Source organism: Rhamphochromis longiceps, linkage group LG10 (genome assembly GCF_057381845.1).
Source record: "Rhamphochromis longiceps isolate RC_006_pf linkage group LG10, R_longiceps_female_GT1.1, whole genome shotgun sequence".
Classification (NCBI taxonomy): Eukaryota; Metazoa; Chordata; class Actinopteri; order Cichliformes; family Cichlidae; genus Rhamphochromis; species Rhamphochromis longiceps.
The window spans coordinates 29666774-29693818 of record NC_140566.1 but is presented as its reverse complement, the minus strand read 5'-3'; the positions used below and the strand labels follow the sequence as shown (position 1 = coordinate 29693818).

General features: G+C 41.0%; 1 protein-coding gene across 2 annotated transcripts in view; it reads left to right on the top strand.

The window, feature by feature from the left end:
- Positions 1 to 14815: 14815 nt before the first annotated feature.
- Positions 14816 to 27045, top strand: part of rsf1b.1 (remodeling and spacing factor 1b, tandem duplicate 1) — a 21941-nt gene continuing 9711 nt past the window's right edge. The window contains exons 1-7 of one of the 2 annotated variants that reach the window (XM_085421256.1): positions 14816 to 15004; positions 17277 to 17368; positions 19981 to 20073; positions 20794 to 20999; positions 21089 to 21180; positions 24343 to 26597; positions 26914 to 26961. In XM_085421256.1, the coding sequence (XP_085277382.1) occupies positions 14851 to 15004; positions 17277 to 17368; positions 19981 to 20073; positions 20794 to 20999; positions 21089 to 21180; positions 24343 to 26597; positions 26914 to 26961 (2940 nt within the window). In that variant the 5' untranslated portion in view covers positions 14816 to 14850. The remainder of the gene's footprint in view (positions 15005 to 17276; positions 17369 to 19980; positions 20074 to 20793; positions 21000 to 21088; positions 21181 to 24342; positions 26598 to 26913; positions 26962 to 27045) is intronic. The other variant, XM_085421255.1, reaches the window with a different exon arrangement.

The window sequence follows — 27045 nt, the reverse complement described above, 5'->3', positions numbered from 1 at the left end:
TGTGTCTAAACAGCGCCTCTCCCATTGGATTGTAGGAGCAATTGCCCTGGCCTATACTAGCAGGGGCCTTCAGCCCCTTGCTGGCTTACGTGCACATTCCACTAGAGGTCTGGCGACCTCATGGGCTCTCTTTAGGGGAGTTTCTATTCAGGAGGTGTGTGCAGCTGCATGCTAGACTTCACCTCATACATTTGCTAGGTTTTACAGGTTAGATGTGACAGCACCTAACCTAGCGCGTTCAGTCCTCAGTGCAGGTTCTTCCCGGGTGGGGGCCTCTCCCCTGTGAAGTGCTGTTGGGGACAGTTGTCTTCTTAACAGGCATGTCTGGCAATCCGGGAGTCATTATTTCTCCCATAGTGAAACACGAAACGAATGCTATGAAAGAGAACTTAAGGTTATGTATATAACCCCGGTTCTCTGAGTAGCATGAGTGAGTGTCTCACCAGACCGCCCTCCTTGCTATGGAAGCGAGGAAGAGGTGGGCTTGTTTTGAATGACATGTGACGCTATGTCAGCCTATTATATAGGGAGGCACTGGCCCATCCTGACATGGGCGTCACCTAGCCAGCCTGTAAGGGCTGGCGTAATGGTATTTGACCTTCTGATAAGGTCACGCAGGAGGCGTTCCCATAGTGAGACACTCACTCATGCTACTCAGAGAACCGGGGTTACATAGATAACCTTAAGTTTTTAGCCTCTGTTTTTTGTCCTCAGATCTCCCGACGCCCCTCGCGATGCCCCTCCTTCTTCGACTAACCCTCTGCATAGGAGCCGTGAGAGCCAGGAACTTGTGAGTTTTGTATGTCCACTCAGGCATCATTCATACCTGGTGTGTAGGAAGTTCCTGTCAGAAGGAGGGGGCACCGCGAGGGCGTCGAGGGGCGGAAGGCGGTGCCTTAGTGCCTCCCTCCTTCTGACATTGTAAAGGAACCCTAACTTTATTATTTTTTTAATAGTAAGATATATATATATATATATATGTATGTATATGTTTTTTGTCCTCAGATGAGGTTTGAAGTGTCTGTGTGGTGCAGCTGGTCTGGTCTGTCTCTGTACAGTCGAGGCTGCACCCACCTATAAAAGGTGGAGGCTCACCAGGACATGCACACCTCACAAGTTCCCGGCTCTCTCGACTCGGTTGAAGACGGGTTTCTTGGAGAAGGGGAGGGCAGTGAGGCACAGTCCCCCGTCCCCCGACGCCCCTCGCGATGCCCCTCCTTCTTCGACTAACCCTCTGCATAGGAGCCGTGAGAGCCAGGAACTTGTGAGTTTTGTATGTCCACTCAGGCATCATTCATACCTGGTGTGTAGGAAGTTCCTGTCAGAAGGAGGGGGCACCACGAGGGCGTCGAGGGGCGGAAGGCGGTGCCTTAGTGCCTCCCTCCTTCTGACATTCTAAAGGAACCCTAACTTTATTATTTTTTTAATAGTAAGATATATATATATATATATATATATATATATATATATGTATGTATGTATATGTTTTTTGTCCTCAGATGAGGTTTGAAGTGTCTGTGTGGTGCAGCTGGTCTGGTCTGTCTCTGTACAGTCGAGGCTGCACCCACCTATAAAAGGTGGAGGCTCACCAGGACATGCACACCTCACAAGTTCCCGGCTCTCTCGACTCGGTTGAAGACGGGTTTCTTGGAGAAGGGGAGGGCAGTGAGGCACAGTCCCCCGTCCCCCGACGCCTCTCGCGATGCCCCTCCTTCTTCGACTAACCCTCTGCATAGGAGCCGTGAGAGCCAGGAACTTGTGAGTTTTGTATGTCCACTCAGGCATCATTCATACCTGGTGTGTAGGAAGTTCCTGTCAGAAGGAGGGGGCACCGCGAGGGCGTCGAGGGGCGGAAGGCGGTGCCTTAGTGCCTCCCTCCTTCTGACATTGTAAAGGAACCCTAACTTTATTATTTTTTTAATAGTAAGATATATATATATATATATGTATGTATATGTTTTTTGTCCTCAGATGAGGTTTGAAGTGTCTGTGTGGTGCAGCTGGTCTGGTCTGTCTCTGTACAGTCGAGGCTGCACCCACCTATAAAAGGTGGAGGCTCACCAGGACATGCACACCTCACAAGTTCCCGGCTCTCTCGACTCGGTTGAAGACGGGTTTCTTGGAGAAGGGGAGGGCAGTGAGGCACAGTCCCCCGTCCCCCGACGCCCCTCGCGATGCCCCTCCTTCTTCGACTAACCCTCTGCATAGGAGCCGTGAGAGCCAGGAACTTGTGAGTTTTGTATGTCCACTCAGGCATCATTCATACCTGGTGTGTAGGAAGTTCCTGTCAGAAGGAGGGGGCACCACGAGGGCGTCGAGGGGCGGAAGGCGGTGCCTTAGTGCCTCCCTCCTTCTGACATTGTAAAGGAACCCTAACTTTATTATTTTTTTAATAGTAAGATATATATATATATATATATATATATATGTATGTATATGTTTTTTGTCCTCAGATGAGGTTTGAAGTGTCTGTGTGGTGCAGCTGGTCTGGTCTGTCTCTGTACAGTCGAGGCTGCACCCACCTATAAAAGGTGGAGGCTCACCAGGACATGCACACCTCACAAGTTCCCGGCTCTCTCGACTCGGTTGAAGACGGGTTTCTTGGAGAAGGGGAGGGCAGTGAGGCACAGTCCCCCGTCCCCCGACGCCTCTCGCGATGCCCCTCCTTCTTCGACTAACCCTCTGCATAGGAGCCGTGAGAGCCAGGAACTTGTGAGTTTTGTATGTCCACTCAGGCATCATTCATACCTGGTGTGTAGGAAGTTCCTGTCAGAAGGAGGGGGCACCGCGAGGGCGTCGAGGGGCGGAAGGCGGTGCCTTAGTGCCTCCCTCCTTCTGACATTGTAAAGGAACCCTAACTTTATTATTTTTTTAATAGTAAGATATATATATATATATATGTATGTATATGTTTTTTGTCCTCAGATGAGGTTTGAAGTGTCTGTGTGGTGCAGCTGGTCTGGTCTGTCTCTGTACAGTCGAGGCTGCACCCACCTATAAAAGGTGGAGGCTCACCAGGACATGCACACCTCACAAGTTCCCGGCTCTCTCGACTCGGTTGAAGACGGGTTTCTTGGAGAAGGGGAGGGCAGTGAGGCACAGTCCCCCGTCCCCCGACGCCCCTCGCGATGCCCCTCCTTCTTCGACTAACCCTCTGCATAGGAGCCGTGAGAGCCAGGAACTTGTGAGTTTTGTATGTCCACTCAGGCATCATTCATACCTGGTGTGTAGGAAGTTCCTGTCAGAAGGAGGGGGCACCACGAGGGCGTCGAGGGGCGGAAGGCGGTGCCTTAGTGCCTCCCTCCTTCTGACATTGTAAAGGAACCCTAACTTTATTATTTTTTTAATAGTAAGATATATATATATATATATATATATATGTATGTATATGTTTTTTGTCCTCAGATGAGGTTTGAAGTGTCTGTGTGGTGCAGCTGGTCTGGTCTGTCTCTGTACAGTCGAGGCTGCACCCACCTATAAAAGGTGGAGGCTCACCAGGACATGCACACCTCACAAGTTCCCGGCTCTCTCGACTCGGTTGAAGACGGGTTTCTTGGAGAAGGGGAGGGCAGTGAGGCACAGTCCCCCGTCCCCCGACGCCCCTCGCGATGCCCCTCCTTCTTCGACTAACCCTCTGCATAGGAGCCGTGAGAGCCAGGAACTTGTGAGTTTTGTATGTCCACTCAGGCATCATTCATACCTGGTGTGTAGGAAGTTCCTGTCAGAAGGAGGGGGCACCACGAGGGCGTCGAGGGGCGGAAGGCGGTGCCTTAGTGCCTCCCTCCTTCTGACATTGTAAAGGAACCCTAACTTTATTATTTTTTTAATAGTAAGATATATATATATATATATATATATATGTATGTATATGTTTTTTGTCCTCAGATGAGGTTTGAAGTGTCTGTGTGGTGCAGCTGGTCTGGTCTGTCTCTGTACAGTCGAGGCTGCACCCACCTATAAAAGGTGGAGGCTCACCAGGACATGCACACCTCACAAGTTCCCGGCTCTCTCGACTCGGTTGAAGACGGGTTTCTTGGAGAAGGGGAGGGCAGTGAGGCACAGTCCCCCGTCCCCCGACGCCTCTCGCGATGCCCCTCCTTCTTCGACTAACCCTCTGCATAGGAGCCGTGAGAGCCAGGAACTTGTGAGTTTTGTATGTCCACTCAGGCATCATTCATACCTGGTGTGTAGGAAGTTCCTGTCAGAAGGAGGGGGCACCGCGAGGGCGTCGAGGGGCGGAAGGCGGTGCCTTAGTGCCTCCCTCCTTCTGACATTGTAAAGGAACCCTAACTTTATTATTTTTTTAATAGTAAGATAGATATATATATATATATATATATATATATATATATATAAGTATATATATATATATAAGTATATATATAAGTATGGACAGTGAACATTTTAAGCCCACTCGGCAGCGACAGATGGCCACCCCTTCCTGAGCCTGGTTCTGTCGGAGGTTTCTCCCCGTTAAAAGGGAGTTTTTCCTCCCCACCGTCGCCAAGTGCTTGCTCATAGGGGATTTTTTTGGGATTTTTTTTTTTTTTAAACCAACTGCTGATAAGTTCACTGGCATCAAGTTTAGGACTCTGCAAACATTTAAATGGATAATTCGTCATCAAGTGAGGAATGATCCATTTAAATCATATTTGAGAGTCACATATATTTGTATATAAATATGATTTGTTGGACAATAAGGCCAATCACAGACTAATTTGGACAATTGGGAAAAATTAAATAACTAAAAAAAATTGGATAAAATGCATGTGTCATTGTTTCATATTGATTTCAAATAACATACCATTTGATTTCAACATATTTTTTTTACACTTGCAGTGGTGTTATTTTGTTATGATCCTGTTCATTTTAAATCTAAATCTAAATCATCTAAATAGAAATGGAAAACTAGAAAAATTAAAAATATAGCTTTACTAATCTGAAAGTTATTTGTCATTGGATCCATCATTCCCACAGTGGAAACACATCATTTCATATTATGTTCAATTCAGTAGTTAAAAGTATAAAATTTAATAATGTCTATTTTTAGTTTACTATTTTAATAAACACATTTTTTAGTCTTTTAGAAACACTAACATCATACATATCCAAATATGAAGCAATGTTTTAACTCCCATTTACATACAGACCTGTGGCCAACTTTATAAACCATTTTGAAATTTTTTCCAGCTGAGGCGTTCAAAATAGATATACTTTTGATTGTCACAGTGTAATTTGGGCAGCTGCCTGCCTAATATAACATAACATCACCACAATATTTTACATTAAATGAGGAAATGTATCTTTGTTTCCTCAGCTAAGACTGCTTTGCTGCTGTAGCTTGTGTTTACATGTATGTTGAGAGTGACATCTGATTTAAAAGCAAGAAGCAAAAGCCACTGAGCACCATCAGTCAGCACAGAGGCAATGCTACAAATTTAAGTAACGAAGGTCAATTCTTTGTGTATGTACATGCACAGAGCACATGTGCACACGGTTGTGCAGATTAACTCACAGATGTATATGACAACTCACGTTTGTGGCATTGACATTGTTTTCCAATCTTAAATGTAATACATACATTTCCGTCATTGGCCATAATTCTTGCAAGGAAGGGACTCAAAGGTCACAAGTTATTAAATAAAATTTATTAAACACACCATTAAAAGAAGTTCACTATTCACTCCTTAAACATCATAGCTAGCAGCAGTTATTTATATCTATGAAAGAGAGAGCTTAATTGTTTGATTAAGCTTGACTGGAATGTCAGCTCCACACTGTGGCTGGTTGATTAAATAAGTTGGGGGAGCAAAAGTAAAATGAGCTACTTGTGGGATACTATTTAACTTGGGTTGGGTTGGGTAAGCTGCTCATTTTATGCTCATTTTACTTTTCAGATGCTGTCAAGCCTGGCAGTTTGGTGTAATTGTTAGCCTAGTAATTCATAGTAATATATTTCTCACACACAACCTCAACCTCTGCCTCTCCATGTGAGCAGAGACGCAGCAGCATCTTGTTTCTACAGGAAGCCTGATTAAAATGTGAGGCATTTATACGGTGTACAAGATTAATAACAAATATTCACTGTCTGCAAACCATACCAGGGTGGACTATTCGTTTTCCCAGTGGGTCACACGAAAAACTGAGACTGGTGTGGAGGCTCAAACTAATAAGCTGAACTCAGTTCTAATCAGTATTAATTTTATTTCTTCATAAACTGCTACTGGCATGAGTGCATATTACAACTTCACTGCCACAGTATTCCTTGTTTTCCTTACACACAGACCTTATAGGAGGTAATTGAGAGAAAAAAGAGGGGAGGATGGAGTGGGTGAGTAATGTCATTAGGTGAGGTCATTTGGGATATTTTTATGGCAATGAAGCGGAAAATTATTGAACTTTAAACTGGATACATTTAAAATTGCATTGTTTTTCTGATGCAGCTTGTATTTTATGCAAAACATGTTAAATCTTGTGGGAATGTTCACTTTCAATACAGTTCAGTTATGCAGTGCTGAGTGTCAGACATGCTAAGGCAGCGGTCCCCAACTCTCGGACCGGTACCGGTCCGTGAGTCGTTTGGTACCGGGCCGCGAGAGTTGAGGTTCGGGTATGAAATGTGTGGTTTTCAGTGTTTTTATCAGTTTTCAGCGTTATTTTGTTATCGTTTTTATCGTTAACTCAGTTTTCCTGGGTCTTTTCACGTGTGTTATGAATAAATCTTCTTTTTTTCGGTACCGGTACTAGTTTTATTTTGTTGTATTTATCCGCGACACCTTAAAGGCTGGTCCGTGAAAATATTGTCGGGCATAAACCGGTGCGTGGCGCAAAAAAGGTTGGGAACCGCTGTGCTAAGGCACATGTAATGAAATAACTTGTTTGAGCTTTTGTAAAGAGTTCATTTCTAAATGTTTACACAAATGAGACTTCTCACCTTGGTTACTGTTTCAGCTTCACAAAGGCTTCAGTGTTATAATGAAGAAAAAGGAGCATCACTTCAATACATCACCCGTGTTGTCAGTGATGTAATTTGAGATTTTGCTGGAAGAAGGAGATGTGAGTAAGGTCTTTATGTTTCTGCTTGGACCTTCTGTCCCTGCAACCCAAACCCAGATAAGCAGCAAGATATGGATAGATGGATGAGTAGATGTCCTTCTGACATAATTATGTCATGAAGAAACATGAAAAAATAGTTTAACCAGTGCACTTTAGGTCTTAAAAACATGAACAGCATCTCTTAAATATATGCATCCATTTTTATCTCAAGTCTCAAGCATTTCCTTAAAACCATATCAACACAATCCAGTGAAGTGAATTAACAGTTTCTCCAAAGACAGCTGCTACATGCAAAGGAATCAAAATTCACAATGCCATCTTCTCAATTCTGTTGGAAAAATATGTCCCATAATTTTTTAAATGGTTAAGAGACAGAACAAATAACCATGTCTAATGTAGCATCTGTGATTTAAACGAAACACAAAACTGTATCAGTTTTCAATTGAGTACGTTTTGTATGATTTTGCAAATTTAAAAAAAAGCACCATGATCTACTTTAAGGAACACAAGCAGGATATTTTGGAGTGACCTGACTTGAAAACTCTGCAGGTGGATATTAAAAATGCTGCATCTTCTGCAAAGCAGCCTAAAAATATCCAACAACATCAAAAGTGCTTCACTGAAAAGTGGGTGAAATTTTTTTAATCAGTAATGGAAAGAATGCACAAGTTGATATGAATATCACAAGGTCTGCTAGCTAAGGGTGTTGCAATCTAGAAACACTGTTGTCTCTTCCTCTAACTTGGAGCAGTTATCATCACAGTGCAACTTCACCCTCAGCTCTGAGCAAAACTGCTACAAAATGTGCATGGTGCAGAAAAGGAGAGAGGCGATGGATGTGTGAGGCAGAAAACAGGATTCAGAAAAATGCTGAGCTCTGCAGGCTTCAGGAGTAGACTCAGAGTGCACAACCACAAATGGTTCTTTCTAGTTGGAGCTCTTTTCCCCTCCATACATTACTGAGGTGCTGAACCATGGTGGTGGTCCAGACCTTTTTTAATTTGTGCCCTCAGCCCTGGGGACTTAGTGACTGAAAGACTGCTAAACCTCTGCTGGTCACTGTAGATAGTCGCAAAGGAAATAATCTGAACTGTTGAGCTGTTTTATCATAACTGAAAAACATGCAGTAGCTAGGAAGAAATATTCTCCATTAGCATTAATTTAAAAAACTGAGCACAATAAGGTCGGTTGTCAGAAGAAGCAGGCACCCTTGGCTCCCTGGCACACCGAGCTGAAGACATGGTCTCTCTTCTCATTTGACCTGTGCACAGTGGACCATAAATGAGCTGTTTACTTTTTTATCTCTACAATATCTCAGGTAATATCTACATTTGCATCAAGTGAGGCAACAGTGCAGTTTCTCTCCTGTATGGATTCTCTGATGAACAGACAGGGGCACACTCGGAACAAACACTTGTTATGTCTGCCTGAATGTTTTGTCATGTTCGCATGTATTATGAGGTCAACATCCTCTTTAAAACAAGCACAGCAAACACAGCAGAAGTTTATCTCAGTGTGAGATTGTAAATGATTAGATATTCTTCATGGATGTTGCACATGCTGCCAAGTACTCTTCAGAGACAGCAGCGACCTGACTGGAGGCTCCGCGGCATGCCTTCATCTTCTTATTCTTTATTTACATGTGCAGAAGCAGAGAAGTCTGATTCCAGCAGTGCATGCTGGGAAACGCTGTCTGTAGACTGTAAGCACCATTAGTCAACGCTGTGCGCGAATGCTCCCCTCCCGCCAATTTCCTGAGATAGACTCAGCGGCGTGTGGAGCAGACATGCAAAAAGATCCAGTCGCACCAAAGCATTATAGAATACAGATACATCAAAAGAAATACCATCACAAGTCACAAGACTCAGAACACAAAACTACCAAGAAAATCTATGACGTTGGAGAATTATCATTAAACAGTTCGCAGCGTTCCTCACAGCACTCAGTAGCAATTAGTCCACATTTGCTCCGTGTTTTTAAACAGTTTGCTAAAGAGATTTAAAAGCCTTTTCAAGGACATTTTAAAAGTTTGAAACCAGTCAGCTAACTTTTGACAGCTGTACCGACCAGTTTCCTCCAGTCTATGTAGCAGACTGTTTTATCCTAAAAGAAAATGGAGAGAGGAGACGGACGACAAAATGATGTTGGTGTAGGGGTCGATGAACTCCATTTTACACTGCTGCAAATCGTTCTGTTGTGCGGTCTATTGATTGAAGAAAACCTCTGTGTTCTGGGTCAATTTATTAATCGGCTGCCACATGATATTGACGGGGACAACCGTCAGAATGACGAGGAAGAGGAAGATGAGGAGGTGGTTGATGTTCCAGTAGAAGGCATCGAAAGAAATCCATCTCTAATAAAAGCAGCAGGAACAAACCCAGGAAACAAATACTCAGAAGGAAAAAGTGAAAAACAATAGCGTGTCCCATCCAGAGCAACATTTGGAAATTTGACATTTCAAATCTACACATGCTGCTCCCTCTGGTGGTTACTGCACTACATCCAGACCTTTACTGAGTTTACAGAAAATGTTGCACTGATGAATTATGTAAACAAAGTAACACAAAGTAACACAATGCCCTTTCAAATAAATATGCTAACAGTAGACTAAGCTTTCATTTTTCTTTCATTAACTTAACTATAAATTAGCATAAATAAATATCAGACACCTAATTAACCTGTTAAGCCCCAAAGGGCTTTCTGAGCTTCCTGCTCAAAAATGACATGTCCAAAATAAATGGAGTATTTCTCTGCAATTACAAACTGTAAACAATCGTGGTATCAAAACAAGGCTAACACTTGTGAGATTCCATCAGAGGTGTAAATATTACACCAGATGTTACTGTGTGAAAGTTACTGAGGCTGGAACACAGAAAAAGTAAGTAGATCGTTTCCTTCACCTAATTTATTTATTTATTTTTTAGCATATAAACTCTTTAAAATGTGCTTTTGTTCACATTTTAATCCACTAAGTCAGTAATAATCAACATATAAACATCATCTGTGCAAAGATGTATGCTTCTGAAGTGAAACAGTGAAAAATGACTGCACTTTTAATAAATACATATTCAGGCATTCTGCAGTTTGTCCAATTTTGGAAAACTTTGGACACCATGTGTGCTGCCATACAGCAGAAATGATCCCCAGCGGCCTTTTATTATCACACTAAACCTTGAAGAAGGCTAAATCTTGCATTGGAGTAAGTAGTTCGTATCTCTCCCACACGTTTCATTAGATATTAGTGAGTATCAGAAGCATGCCATCTAGTCTAACCTCCCTGGTACCTCTCCTAGCCTGTGCAACATGGGCTTCCTCCCATCTGTAGGGTTGCAGGGAGACCTAATGCTTGCTTCACCTTTACATAATATCACCCCTTATCATAAAACTGAGTGACTTCATGTCTGTCACGTTCCTGGGTCTATTGACCCAGCGTTTTGAGGTTTAGTTTATTTGGATGTTATGTTTAAGTTCTTTAGGTTATCTGAGCTCATTTGTTTATTTCAATTCCCCTTGTGTCTTCTACAGCTGTGTTTTAGTCTCCCTTTGCCCTTTATGTGTTCAAGCTGTATGTCTTATGTCAAGTGTCTATTGTCATGTCTGCGTCGCATGTTTCCTGTTTTATTTTGAAAGTCTGTGTCCTATGTCAGTGTAGTCAGATCTGCTTCCTTTGTCTCCTCATGTCAGTCTAGTGTCAGCTGTTTTCCCCGTGTGTTTTCACTCCCCCTAATCACCCTTGTGTGTATTTAGTCTGTGTGTTTCTGTTCATTCTTTGTCAGGTCGTCTGTCGTTCACGGCATGTTCTCCATACCATGTTTCTAGGTTTTTCCATGTTCTTTGTTTAGTTCTCCCAGTTTAGGTTTATGTTAATTTTGCTTCGGTTTGCCTTGTCCTTTGTTTTTACCTTTTACCGGCCTCATTAAACGGCTCACCTTTTGTTAACATTCAAGTTTTGTTCCCTGTTCCTTGGAGTCTGCGTTTTGGGTCTTTTTTGTCAACCCCTACAGTCTGCTTTGGCCAGATTGTGACAATGTCTAATTTTTACAAACATTAACTGAGCACAAAAAGTGAGACAGTTAGTGCTTGGTCATTTTTTTCTCTTTGTTGTAAACATGCTTCTTGGCAATAAATCTTATACTGCTGGAAAGCCTGTTTATTTCCCCTCAAATGGTGTCACATTTGTAAGGAAAATATGGGTTGTGGCCATGAAAAAGTAGGAGCCTCAGTAACATGTGGAAGAACCATACACAGCCACAACAGCCTGGCACCACCTCCTCATGCTGGTCACCAGCAGTGTGTGACTGAGGTTGCGTTGGTCACTGTGTTAAGTGGAGTTGAAATCAGCCATCAACATGTGTGGCCTTGTTTTGTTTGTTACATTTTTGGAAAAACCAAACTGCAGGTACAGAGAGTGTTTCAACAACAGCATGTCATCGATATCTATGATTAACTACTTATTCCAAGACCAAACCAAGTTCCCAAATAATATACTAAAAGATATTCTGAGTGTAGATAACATCCGAGATGTGGGGCCTAAATACCCCCATTATGAAGTTTTACCAGAGTATTGCACTCAAGCTTGTATCTTGTTCTGACTTCCACAAGTTCATTTTTAGATCAGATTTATCCTCAAGCCCCAAACACAGTCATTTTATCCTGTTTTCCTACAACAGAAGTTTTCTACACTTACACGACACATTTTGACACACTGAATGCTTTTATTTTCAAACGTGTCAATCCAGGAAAGCCAAATGGAAAACATAAAGTATAGATCTGATTTGAACAATAGAGTCAGCATCTAAGTAATCAAAAGGTTTTTAGCCCATGAAGCAGTTCAGCAAACATGTAAAGCAGCAAAAATGCACTTTAGGTAGTAAAGTGTTTTAAATAACCAATTACTGATGAAAGACTCACCCTAGTTTCCTTAAGTTAATTTATTTTATTCAGCCAGAAAGGAAAAATAAATCATGAGGAATACTTTAAACTTTATATAAAACACTCATGGAGAGGTGTGAACATAAACCAAACAGCCAACAGGTGGTATCTACTAAGTGACAAATGGCGCCATCTTGTGGCCTCTTTCTGTCACTATAATTCATTCAAAACTTGAATTATGGAATTTGTGGAAAATGCTTCACCTGTAAAAGTTTAAAAGTCACCAGTGACATTTTTCCCCAGCAGAATGTTCAACAGCTTCATCAGAATGAACCAAAGTCGATGACGTCACAAGAGTCAGAACACAGAGCTACCAAGAAAATCCATGACGTTCATCTCTGCATCGTTTAGTTTGGATGTAGTTGGTGGAGAAATATCATTAATCAGTTTGCAGCGTTCCTCACAGCACTCAGTGGACACTGGGCTTGGACACAGTCAAATCAGTATGTGGGATAGCTGGCTGCTCAAATAAGTGTTCTCCTTTTTCATACCAGGCTCATCCTCCAGCTGTGATTCCTCCCCTGTTCCCTTTTTTTTCTTTGTCTACTGTAGTTATTTTATAAACACAAAATTAGCTCAGGTTCAGAGAACAATTCCAAAATCTTGATGGTAACAAAAATACCAAAAAATTGTTCTTTTAAGCTGTATAGCCAAGATCTTTTGCTGTAAATGACCACATCCGTTGATAGAAGTCATTTGTAATGACAGGTAAGAACATTTAAGAAAGATGAGGTGGAAGAGGAAGGGTTAGATCCTTCACCTTTTATCTTTGCATTTTTATTTTCATTTTATTGTAATTCTGAGCATTTTGTTGTTCCTTTTGGTGTTTTGGGAAACTGTAAATATTGACCAAGAGACAATAATAATAATAACATAATAATCATAATTATAATAATTAATAGTATTAGAACATTTTCCTGTTTCTCTGTTTCATGGGGGCTTTCGTCCTGGGTTTCTCTTGTGTGTCCAGTAACCTGATGTACTGAGTGCGTGCAGCTCTGTTTTAAATCACACTAAAAGTTAGGATCTGTACGAAACACCGGAGATGTTTGACTAAATATCACCCCGATATTTAAAGCCAGCATCTTTAAATGCATTTGCAAGATAAGGATTTTTTTGTGGAACATTACTTCCAAAAGGGAGATGGAGAAAAGACAGAGATTAGTAGATAAATAGAAATAGAAAGTATCTGTACTTACTCCCCCGGCTACAATCAGTCATGCTTGCCATGAGGGTGCAGGGTCTGGATGTGCATGCACACTTTTGATTAGCAGCTGACTCTTCTCTGGCTAGGAGTCAAACTGCCTGTAACAAAGTTAGAAAATGCTCTGGTAATGTGCTGTCTGGGGCAATTTGTCCGTGACAGGGTCGCTGAAGGTACACTGTTCCAGACTGAGTGTTATTCAGAGAACTCCAAAGAAAAAAAAAAGCAAATTGAAGGATGCTGATGCCTGTCTTGTGAGACAGGTACGGGGTTTCAGTGATCCAAACATGACCCTGTGTGCCCATTAAGCCTAATAACTGGTTTTGCCACCCTTGGAATAAAAGAACTGCAGTTAAGTGTTTGTAATAACTGGCAATCAGTCTTTCACATTGCTGTGGATGAATTTTGTCCGGTTCTTCTTTGCAGAATCGTTGTATTGCAGCCACATTGGAGGATTTTTGAGCATGAACGGCCTGTTTAATGATACGACAAAGTGTTTCAGTCTGATTTAAGTCCGGACATTCAATAAAAGCGCTCAAAAACCTTCCTTTTTAAATTTTATTTAATTGTATTTTTTTTCTAGCCATTCAGAGGTGGACTTGCTCGTGTTTTGCATATTTGTCCTGCTGCATAACTGAAGTGTGCTCTTGCATTTTGTATTCACTCGGGTTATTTTTGACCAGCAAAGAAAATTTGTTTAATGATTTGGAAAATAGCAAAAAACTAACAAAACATTAATTAATGAGGAATGGGCCGAATCCTTTTTTTCACACGACTTTATGCTTTGTAAAAATGTTTCTCTTAAAATGCTTAAACCAGAATTAACTGAAGATCACTAAAGACATTACAGTTACAATACAGAGCATGAAACTGATATGGATTTGTTGGACTATTTAGTACTATACCTTACATTACACAAGGACCACCACGGTAAAATCTGCTGCCTGGTAGAAAATAAATTGCATAAATTAGCCTCATTCTAGAATTGGAGGACAACTTAGGCCTAATCTTTGCTCAAATACACCATACATACATACACCATTCAAACTATTGCAAAGGACAATAGATTGTGAGTTGTGAGTTTAAAAAAGCATTCATGATTATTTTGCATGTTAGCACACATATAAGAAACAAATATCGACAAAATTAAAAAAAAAAAAAAAAAAAAAACAATGTAAAAATGAATAACTTATATAAAAATGATATATTTGGCCTACAACTTTTGGGAGTCCTCAAGAACTTTTTTGTATTTTAAATCATATTTTGGACCAACTTAAAAAAATAGGTTTACATTTTGTCTCTGGACGAGTATAATTTTTTTTTAAATGTATGTTTTTATTTTTCTGTGCATGGACTGCTTTCAAATTCAGGGGTGGGATACAAATGTTCTGCAACTGTAGAATTAACCATTAATAATCTGATGTACACCTTTAAATACGTGATTCTGTTGCATAAATTACATGTGTTAAATAGCCAATGCAATTCAAGCAACTTTTTTTCTGATTTGACACAGAGGAAGTGCAACTGTAAATAAATAAATATTAATGCAGATGGAAAAAGCTGTCTTTTCAGGACAGGTTACAAGCCCAGTGTCTTATTTTGGTAACACTCGGAACTCATGCATTTAATTCCGGCTGGCTTGCACTGGTGTGGAAAAGATGGCTGCTTCGGCGGCAACGGCGAGTTCTTCCCCCGGTTTGTGTCCAAATTACGCTGTGATTTGCTCTTTTCTTGAGCGCTACGGAGCGTTGTTGGACTTGCCGGAGCTCACCTTTCCTCAGCTGGAGAGGTATCTGCAGGACACATCCTCAGGTAGGGTAGTAAAAGGTCCCGCTGCTCACGGGGAGGAGGAGGAGGAGAGACTTCACCGCTGCATTAATGATAATGGTAGCGAGCTAGCACGTAGCAGCTAATGTTAGCTGGCTGTGTGTTATTGTGTTGGTTTTTTAACATTCTCCTTCACTTAAATATAACTTAACTCCGCCCTGAAGCTGCCATTCGAGGTAGAAAACACGTCTGTGCTCATTCTGATCGTTATTCAGCTGCAAACGGGCCGAATTATTCGAGGTTTTCTGTCACTTTTTTAGCTTTTGAATTGGGCTTAATTTTTTTCCAAGCAGCCTTTATCTGCCGTTGTAACGTAAAACAACACAACACGCACACAAACATGCGGCCGTGACAGTGCTCGCGAGGCGGTGAACGTGGAGATAGCTCACGCAGCGCGGCGTGGATTCAATTAAGTGGTCTCCGAAGGTGTCAGTGTGTGAAACGAGCACGGATTTGTGCACTTTATTTACACTTAAAATATTTTGCCTTGTGGTGCTTCGCGCAGCTACCGTCAAGCCACACAAAAACAGAGGACAAATGCGTAGGCGCTTTCAAAATAAAATAACTTAAAGCCTTAGAAACGCAATAGTTTTGCTGGTTACTGCGGAACTATATGCGCGATTTTGATGTGAAATTAAATTAACTGTGACTTTTATTGTTTCCAAACTCTTAGCGATAACCACATCATAGAAAACGGTGTTTAAGAATTTCACGGTAATTAAGAAATTGTTCTCTTCTTCCGCTCTCGCTGCTAATTGTGGTCGACTTGACTGTTTTTCTTATCCCGTTGCGTCGATTAGCGCATGCGCGTCCTCATCTGAAAGTGTTCCTGATTGAGTGTGTATTAATTAGCATGTGCCATCACCTCGTGTGTTTTAAAAGGACACCACGGACACATTTTTTCTACGTTCGATATTCCCATTAATTATTGACAGTTTCAAGCTCAATGCTTTTATTTGATTAAAATTAGACTTTTTAAAAATATATATACTTAAAAAGTATATACTTTTTCAAATCGAGGGAACAATATATGTTGTTATAAGGATACAGTGTGTTGTATTTCTCCTAGAGGCCTTCCAGTGCATGTTGGTAAACAGAAAAAGGCGGGCATGTGTAAAGAATAAACTTGTTTTATGGGAAAAACAAAGATAAATAAGGCTCTGTAATGTGTTGACACTGACTCCCGCACAGCGAAGGATAGCAGCAAGAGTGTTTACAAGGCGGTAGTGAGACGTGCTATGATCTATGCACTAACAGAAAGACAGGAAGCAAAGCTGAAGGTGCGAAAAGTGAGCAGGATGGGCAGGATTAGGAATGAGTACATCAGAGGAGAGGCACACCTGAGATGGTTTGGATATGTGCACAGAAGGGATAGTGGATATACTTGACGAAGGATGTGGAAGAGGGAGTTTCCAGGCAGTAATTAAACAGGAAGACCACAGAGAAGGTTCACTGATGCAGTGAAGGAGGATGTGCAGATGTTCAGTGTGGTTAGTGAGGATGCTAAGGATTAGGTGAGATGGAGGCAGTTGGGCTCCTGTGGTGACCCCTATAAAGAAAGTAGGAGATGAAAATGAAGTATGTCAAATATTAATCCTATTTATCTGCGCATTTTTGACTTCGTCCTACATTTTATGTTAAGTCAAAGGCTTTTTGCTTTGTTTTTGGTTTAGATGGTTTGCTGCAGATGCTCTGATAAATGATTCTTTTGTTGTCAATTAAAACTCTTCATGAGCATCAATCAGAGCGAGCATCTCTCAGACTTGGTTTGATGTAAATATTACAGAGGGGAAACACTTTCATTGCAAAATAATGTTATAAAATAAAAAATGTATTTAATTAATTAAATGTGAGCTTTTAAAAAATGTAAACGAAGATGAAAAGATGAAGTTAATATCAATAAAATGGGCAGAAGTTCAGTAAGAAAAACATACAAGAATCAGGGTTTTTTCTTCTGCATTCACATGTTAGAAATTGTCAAAAGGGCCATATTTAGCATGAAAAGCCCAATAGCGTTACATAGACATTGCATACATTGTTGCCTGGCTGTTTTTGTCTGCACTCTGGTTTTTTTTTGATCAGCTTTTCCCACGATGCAATAAATTTCATCTCCAGTCACAGCAGCTGATGCTGTTAGGTAACAGCATCAGCTGTTACTTGCTTTACGGCTGTTTTACACTCTCCTCAACAGTTGTAGCATCACACCTAAAATGCCTTTCGGACGCTAACGGGTTTCTCTGTTTTATTGTTTCTGCAGTTCCAAAGCTGCTGGTTGATCTTCACGTTAAGTTGCTGAGGAAGATCGGCAAATCGGTGTCTGCAGACAGATGGGAGAAGTATCTCGTCAAGGTAAGCGGTTGACACGCAGCACAAAAGAAAAAGAAGTACCGCCACAGTGTTTTGGCACAGGACAATCTAGAATATTTATTTAACATTTAAAATAAATAGCGCCACATTCAGACAGCTCCTACTCCATCCAGAGTACCTAAAAGGGCTTCTTTCAGGAAGCTGAAATGTTCTTTCAGACCATTTTCTTTCTGTACTTTCACGGCCATTAAGATTAGCCAGACATCCAACCCCCCGCCTTTTTTTTAAAAAATTTTTTTACATTTATTTATTTATTTTTTTTGTAAACAAACAGCTTTCCAAAAACGTGCTTTTTAATAGAAAATACTTCCCACATGGTTAAGCAGATGTCTGGTTTTATAGAGATCATCTGGTTATTTAAAAACAAAAACAAAACTTTAACGTTGCAGCATATCAACTTTGGGATCTACTAAACTGGGACTAGGTTGACAAATTTGGAAAATAAAACCCAGTTTAATAATCTGATGGACAGGTCTGTTTTATCAGAGAGACCCATCCTGCAGTAACCACTCTAGGAGCCGAAGCTGTTTGCATGAATAAACGGCAGTAATCCCTGCGCTCAGAGTAGAAAAAGGTACTCAGGGGGTGATGTCAGCAGGTAGCATCAGGGTAGCAGGGTGGGCTCGTAATTTTTGCAAGGGGCCGCAGGAGAAACTGTGGCTGTTGTGGAGCCCACACCAATAAGGTGCTCAATGTTAGTGAGATGTAGATGTCACTGTTAGACAATGAAAATGTGAAGCAGGCATAGTAAAGTCATAATTTAATCAACAATTGAGAACAAAATGTGCATGTTTTTGCAAAATTATAAATATGTTATATTATAAATTATGCAAAGTGCTGTTGCTATTTTTGCTCCAATTACATCTTCTGCAGGTATTCAGTTTTTTTGTTTTGTTTTCTTCTTGTTAATTGAGAGAAAATTGAGTTGTTGGCTTTTGTTGATTTTTTTTTTTTTTTGGCTTTAACAAGTGCTTTAAAGTCAGGTGAAGTGTCTGAGGTGTAAATGTGGGCAGGTGACTGTGACTGAGAGACCATCTGTGTCTGGATTAAACTTCATTACTGAGAACGATTGTTCACATATGAAGGCAAATTCAAAGAGAACCAACATCTTTTGAGAAGGTCTCCTTATGTGTAGAAAGTTTTCGGCACCTGCTGTCTACCAGTTACAAAGATACCAGTTTCATTTATGGTTTCATTTATTTCTCGTTATATTACATCCACTTCAGAAGGCCAAACATTTTCCTGTCAGATTTGAGCAGCCATTGGCTGGAACACCTGCCAGTTTGTCCCATTTCAGCCATAGCCCTTCCAAGCAACCGTTTACCTCTGTGAAGAAGTCACAGTCCCTTTCACTGAGTGCACTGCTGCCAGTTCCTCTGTGATCTTAAGTCTGTTGCTTACCACATATAGAAAGATCCTGTGTAGACAGACAGCACAACTCTCATCCACAGTCAAGGAGAAAAAAGTCACAATAGTCTGTTTTGTTTTTAAACTGGAGTTCCAGATTTCCTGCAGTGTCCTCACCTCAAGCAGTCTTGTTATGGTTCAGCTGGATTGGACACATTCTCAAATGCTTCTTCTGAAAACTTCTTGTATTTCTGGGTGTTTAGTCTCATAATGGTGATTGAAACTGCAGTCCTTAAACCCACCAGTCTGCTGTCCACAGACTAAACTCACAGCTTGACCTCCGACTTCAAAAGTCAGTGTTGTTGATTAAAAAAATCTTTTATTAGAGTGTATTTACAGTGATGCTGCATTTGCTTACTCACACATGAGAATGTAAAAATAAATGATCAGTCACCTTCAAAATCAAAGCAGTAAAAATGTGTTGTCCTTTCCCACAAAACTGCAAAAAACAGTAAGCCATTCTTTGATGGATACTTATCTTTGAATCCTAATTTCACACTGGCTGGTCAGGGACAGCCAAAAGGCCGAATGTGCCCCACAGGATGTACAATGCCCGGGTCTGCTTTTAAGATAATGTTTTTTAGTAGATTTAAAAAAAAAAAAAAAAAAAAAAAAAAAAAAGTACAGGGACGGTTAACAATTTAGAAAAAATGAGGGAGAGGAGACAAATGGTCCCAGTAAACCAGCATGTGATGCTCTAAGGTGGTCGCCTCTGTTATTGTTTGCTATAACAATAAAGAACAGTTAAACACAAACATGCAAAAACACATAAGCACAAAAACACTGTGAAATAAAAGAAATGGGCATGACACACATTACGGCAATGTTTATATGTAAAATTTATGTTTTAAATAATCAGAATAGAAGTAACAGTTTTGACTGGCCAACCTCAGCCTCTCACTCTTGCTTTGTGTTTATTTCTCTGACCAAAAAATGTAACCATTGTTATATTAAGACTTGAGAGCCTGAAATATCATCTTTTTTTTTTTCTACTGTCTCAGAAACATGACACTTTAAGTCATCTAAACGGAGGCTCTTATTTATTTTTTACTTTTTGTACTCAAGAAGTAACTGTGTACCCTCTATTAATTGACTAATGTCTCCAGTTTGACTTTTTTCTGAAAATAAAGGTTAAGCATGTGATGTATTTTAATGCCACTTTGTTGTGTTACTTGTTTCCCTTGCAGGTATGTCAGGAGTTCAACACAACCTGGGCGTGGGAACTCGAGCAAAAAGGATACAAGGAGTTGACGGTGGAGTGCAAGACGGGGATACTTAAAGTGAGTTTTTTGTTGTTGGTGGATGTCAGGATGGCCGTCCGGTTTCCTCTCCCATATTAGATATTATAAATGAACATTTTCTCCTCCACTGGCCCGCTTTTACACACCTGTGTACATGCTGCAGGTATCACCCAAACATAGACGAGTGGGACAGCTGCAAATAGAGCAAAGTTCTCAAGAAGTCAGATTTAAAGATGTAGGCAAACATGTATTTTAACTTAATCTCCACTTGTTGCTTTGTAAAATAAACCAGGGGTGGGAGGAAGCAGCTAAAAAAGATTGCCTTTTGTCTAGCTCGAGTCGAAGTACTGGTTCTTCCCAGTGTAGCTTCATCAGCTCTCCACCTGTTGAAGGTTCTGGTTGGGGCAGAATGCAGACTGTGGCCACATAGTCAAACTTTCTGTAAGAAGTCCCTGAGCGAATGAAGTGACCCAGAAGTAGAAGCGTGGTAGCCTTTATAAGACCTGGTTGGGTTAATACATAGTGACGCAGTATCAAACTGTCAACGTAACTTAAGTGATTCAGTCCATGTAAATGTTAAATAATGGTGTATTTTCCCTTTCACACAGGCTGAGGTTTTGCACCTTCAGCTGAACCACGAATATTCAAGTTTCTGCTCTAAAATCTTTTAAAAATATAATTCTGTGCCTCTATGAGGTAGTTTGACTTTGTTTGTGTTTGAATTAACTTTCCTTTATTGGGCCTTTCTTTTTTCTGCAGTATTTGTGTGAGTGTCAGTTTGACGACAACGTCAAGTTCAAAACCGCCATCAACGATGAGGACCCAGATAAAATGCGCCTGCAGCCAATCGGCCGGGACAAAGACGGACAGATGTACTGGTTTCAACTGGACCAGGACAACAACGTGCGCGTTTATGTGGAGGAGCAGGATGACTTGGACGGGTCATCGTGGAAGTGCATCGTCAGGTAAAACGGACAGAAACGTCCTGCAGGTGTGAAATAAACGTTTGTTTGTTTTTATGTTTTTAAATATGTGTTCGTCTCTCTCCTTGCAGAGATAGAAACGATTTGGCCGAGGTTGTGGCTCTGCTGAAGACGCAGATTGATCCTGCGCTGTTGAAAAAAGAACAGGAAACGAAGCCTGAAGGTAAAAGAGTTTTTCAGTATAAAAACCAGCAGTTACAATTTTCTCCGGATTGCATTTTTAGTTCAGATTGTTGCAGAAATGTTTAGACTTCATTAGGAACCTACACCTGAATATTTGAATAATAATATCTTTGATCAACATGAGCTGCTGGCATAGCTCACGCTCAGAGCAGTGATTATCACACTTCAGTTGACCTCTCTTGTGCCAGTTGGATCATAATTTTCATACCCCCTTAGCAGCTCCCCCCCCCCCTTGTTTGTTTGTTTGTTTAGCGCTTTACTAGTCCCTAAGGACCCCAAAGCGCTTTACACATTCAGTCATCCATCCATTCACACACTGGTGATGGCAAGCTACATTGTAGCCACAGCCACCCTGGGGCGCACTGACAGAGGCTTGATGGCGTGGTGCCCATGTGCACTTGTTTCTAATTTAATGCTGGTGTATATACTTTTCTCCTTCATAGATGTGTCTTATTATCTATATAATTATATCATCATCATTATCTATATAAATATATAAATTTGGAATTAATCTACTAAAAGTATGGTTTGTGGAGGCCACCATCTTGACGTGCCATCTTGAATACAGTGGCTGTTTTGCTGTTAACGTTTTATGTTTGTTACTAGAGACTGGCCACATGCGTAGTACACCAAAGGTGAAGAGGAAGAAAACTCATAAGCATAGATATGTATTATCACCTGAGAAGGAGGCCAGCATCTGAGTAAAAGCTCAAACTCATCTCCTGAACTGAAATCAGGACTTTAAAACAAAACATGCTCGCTTATTCCTGATATTGTCACAGCTATCAGCAGATTAGACCTGTGAGCCTCCCGTCTCTGGTCGTTTGACAATGAGGTGGTTAAACAACAACAGCAACTGGTTAAATGCTAACGTTATGTCAGCTAATGTCAGGCTGGAGTGTCCTATAAACCGCACCTTACACTTTATTTGCTAAGTATCTGATTCCAGCAATGTTAGATCCAGTGGCTAACAGCAGCTAACCGAGGCTAACAATGGCAAAAACAGCAGCGCGTACCAACAGAAGTTCAGGATAATCTCAACAACTCGCCTCAGTATCGCTGTCAGAAGTGAGTTCTGCTGACTACTTGACTTGTATCGGATTTTCACATAGTTTTACGTCCCACAGAGTAAATGGATGAGGACACCAGTCTACTCGCACTTAGATTAATTGAAGCCAGAGTTCTTTGTCCTACAGTGGCCACCGTAGTTGGGATTATGTGCTTAAATGGGAGAAGTCAGAAAACAAAACTCTGTTGACTTTAATGTGCAATCTACTGACACCATTGTGTCTTTAACACTAGATTATCTATGTTGATACATTTCACATGTGCACAATGATAAAGAAATTTAATGAAATTCCAAATGATGTGATGGCTTGAAATATTGCTTCAGACTGTAGAGGCAGAAAAGAGGTGTCACAACCAGAGTAAAGCTTTATTTATAGTAAATGATAAACAGACTGGCACTTACTTTAATTAATCACTCAAAGCTTTTACTACAAGTCTTATTCATCCAGCCACACACACACTCATACAGCAGTACTGAGCACCTTGTCTAACACTAATGAATGAACTGGGAGCACCTCAGGGTTTGGCATCTTGCTAGTTTAGACATAAGCAGTTTTCTTGTTTTCATAACTTGGATGACAAGTATAAATGTAAACAAGGAAATCTTATACTCCACAAGGATTTAACGCAGTAAAATAATTTAGCCCTGCGACAGACTGGCCTGTCCAGGGTGTACCCTGCCTCTCGCCTGTGGTAGCTGGGATAGGCTCCAGGCTTTTTTTGTGCAAAGTCTTATATGTTGAATTGAACTGAGTATGTCATCTGTTCAAAGCCTCTCCCAGTCAGTGCTGTTCTTTCTGCCTGTCTCACTGTACATGATGTTATTAGCACAAACACTTTAAAATGATCATTTAGGACTTTAACAATAATACAGACAGCAATGTAGTCAAACATCTCAGTTAGTTTTATTGGGAATTAACTTTAACCTCTTAGGCTCCCAGGAGTTTTCTGAGCTTTCTGCTTGGAAATGAAATGACCAAAATAAATGAAGTATTTCTCTGCTATAACAAACTCTGTGTAAACAGTCTGGGTATCAAAATACAACTAACACTTGTGAGATGTCATCAGAGGTGTAAATAAGTTACTGTGACTCAAACATAGAAAAATTTTGTTTTTTTTATTTCACTCACCTAATTTATTTAAAAGTATTTTAAAGCATATAACACCTTTGAAAATATACTTTGGTTCACATTTAACTCCAGAAAATCATAAATCAAAATATGGATATTACCTGTCCACAGATTCATGGTGACGTAACTGCTCTTTTAACTGTTTGGTGTCTTTGCTTTGTTTGGTGGTTGTAGAAATGGTTTACACGAGCTTTTAGCTGAGATTCAGAGGTTTCTGCAGACACTACTTATGTCAGGACTTATATTTTTGACGTCTTGTTATAACCGATTAAACACAATCTCCTCCCTTTTGCCCCCATTTTTGGGGGTGTGGGTGCTTAACTAGTTACAAACAAACAAACATCTGTCTCCTATTTTTGTGTCATATAGGAAAGAAGCATCAATATCTGATGAGAAGACTTAATTTAGCCTTGCTGTGTATTATTGTGGTGTTTGGGGCAGTTTTCTTGTTTTGTGGGGTGGTTGTTTTTTTTCCCAAGTGGAGATGAATATCTCTAACAAGTTGATTTGTTCGCGTTGCACATTGTAATTTTTAAGAGAAATGTGTTTTTTGAGTTACACTATATGCATATAAAGCAACAATTTCCCTTTTTTGGTATTTATTTTGTGTGGTGCATTTTTCTCTGTTTTAACAAACGGGAAAGAAAGTTCATTTAACTCGACTTAAGATGATTTGTTTTAATATTTACATGGTCTTACTGAGGTGATGCAAAGTGAAACATGCATTCTTTTTTTAGGTAATGTGCTGGAAAAGCTTGAAAATGGACCTTAAAAGTTTTTTAAAAAGTGCTTGAATTTGACCCTGAAAAATGTGTATGAACTCTGTCAAAATAAATCTCATATTAATCGACATTATTCTACTTACTTTGAGTATTTAAGTACATCAGAGCTCCTAATAGCCATTTAATCTTTTTGTTCTCCTTTTTTTTTGTATTTTGTTACAGGTGAGACCAGAAAGACTGAAGATACATCAGATGAAGACAGCAAAGACTCCACCAAGTCAGTCTCTCCAAAGCCGGAGAGCATTGAAAAAGTAACACAGAACACGAAATCTGAAAATTCAGAAGCAAAATCTGCACTAAATGGTGTCATTGAAGGTAAAGCGGAGGCAGAGCTCGACTCAGAAAATGTCAGTAAAAAAGCCCAGAACATCAAAGAAGAGCCGATGGAAGTTGTGGACACTAAATCTAACTCAAGTGAACAAACACCGGCCTCTGAGACGTTGTGTACATCAGTAAAGGAGGAAAAAGGGGAGGAACCGAAGAAGTCCAGTGCAGAGGAAATGCAGCAAGCCATGAAGAATGACCAGCAGGCCAAGATCCCTTTGAAAAAAAGGGGAATGAAGTTCAGTGAAGACTTTGATAAAAATAATGCCGTTATAGTGCAAAATCCATCTCTTTCTAATCTGAAGGAGGCTGCAAAAGACAACTCGACTCCTGACCAATCAAAGAAAGCGTTGAGTATAAATGATCATATTAATGGTGAAGTTACCCAATCAGAAAAAGGGTCACCAGAGCGAGTAACAGAAGCTGTGGAGAAATCTGTCGACATTAAAGAGAACGACGCTCCGACCACCAACGAGGAGGTTAAAAAGGACGAGCCACAGGGAGTCACCTCACACCAAGTGGATTTGGAGAAGAAAACTCAAGATGAAAAGGAAACGGAAAAAAGTGAAACATGCGAGTCTTCGCTGCCCCCGACAGAACCGACACCTTTATCTAAAGAGATAAATAATGCAGCAGAGAAATCCTCTAATCACGAAGAGCACGAAGAAATGAAAGAATCCAAACCAGCAGACACAGAGGAGTCTTGTAAGGTGAACAAGACAACATTAAAGGAAAGTCATAAAATATTAACTGCTGATGAGTCAGGGAACCTAAACTTAAATCATGAAGTCGAATCCAAAGAAGCCGAATCAAAAGTTTCAAAACAACCAGAGGAAAAGCTAGACTGCACAGACATGGACACGTCCGAGTCGAGTCAGACTAAAGAAGCCGAGGCGCCCGAAAATATAACGCACAAGCAAACCGATACGAGTGACTCTAAAGAGACTGGATCATCTGAGGGTAATGTAGAGAAAACTGATAGCTTTGCTCTGGAAGAGAAGCCTGAAAGCTGTAAGACAACAGAGACACAATCTGCAGACACACCAGAGAAATCTGTAGACTCTGAAACCTCGGAATCAAAGTCTGTCACTAAAAAAACAAGTGAGAAAGCGGAGGAAACAGCCAACACTAAGGAGAGTGTGGACCAGCCTGTTATCGAAAAGGTCGACAAGTCAGACTCATGTAAAGCTGCAGAGAAGCACGATGGCATCAAAGATGCAGAGATGGCTCCCACAGTCTGTGAGACAAAGACAGAAAAACCAGAAGACATAAAGAAAACTGTCAACTGTGAAGATGGTACGGTACGTGATGCTTCCAAGATAAGCGACTCTGTGTCTGGGCCTGTGGCTGCAGAGGCACAGGGCGCAAAACTCGATGTGACAAAACCACAAAAAGATGACAAAGCTGACATGAACTCTGTCGCACAAAAGCCAGCAGAGCAGCCATCTGAAGGGCAGGATAAAACGCCCAGCCCTGTTGAGAAGACGGATACCTCAGATGAAAAACCTGAGACTGAACAAGAGAAGGATTCTGAGAAAAACCCCAGCGCAATCGAGGCAGAGCATCCATCATCAGATAATAAAAAGGATGCTGACAGGGAAAGTGAAAAGGACACTGATAAAGAAAAGCTTTCAAACTGCAAAGAGGACTCCACAGCAGATGAACTCTCAAAAACTGAGGAGAGTAAGGGCAAAAGCGAGGATGTGGACTCTCAAGCGAAAAAAGATGTGGCGAATGGCAGTGAAGCTCCAGCAGATGTTCAGGAGGAGGATGTCTGCCGGAAAAACAAGCGCCCAGTCAACCGAAGGAAAGTTGAGCTCCAGCGGGAGGAGCGACAGGGGGACTCAGAGTCTGACACAAACGTGGGGAGATCCCTGCGAAGATCACCGAGGATCTCTAGGCCGACGCCAAAGGCAGTACAGATCCAGGACAAGAAGCAGGAGAAGTCGCAGGCGCCTCAGAAGCGCGACGAGGAGAAGGGTGAGAAGGAAAAGTGTGAAGACGAGGAGGACAAGGAAGAGGAGGTGGTGAAGGTCGTTAAGAAGAAGCCAAGAGAGAAAAAGACGGATCAGGAAGGCCAAACCAAACCCAAGGTAAGACCATGCATTCATTCCATGCACTGTATACAAAAGATGGACATAGACACTGTGACATTATTCCACATCTGAAACTTAGAGGTGAATGAGAAACTGAGGGACACTCATGATAGTCAGGAGTTAAGCCCACCCTAAGGTGTAACCTGCTTCATCAGCCTTTTTGACTTTTATTGGGGAATTTAAATTGATGACCATAAGAAAAAATATTAAGACTTGAAATGTCTTTCCTGTAGATTTCTGTAGTAGTGGTTTCTACCTGGTGGGCCATGAAGGTCCTGCAGTCCTTAAACTTGGGAATAACCTTTTTTTGCAGCCAGTGGAGTCGCCCTCTGCTGGCCACCAGAAAGAATGGAGGCTTAAGGTACTGCAGCCATGGCTTTGTCCATCTTTTATGTACAGACTGGTCATTTTCCAGATTGCACAGCTCTATTTTTCCTCCGTTAAC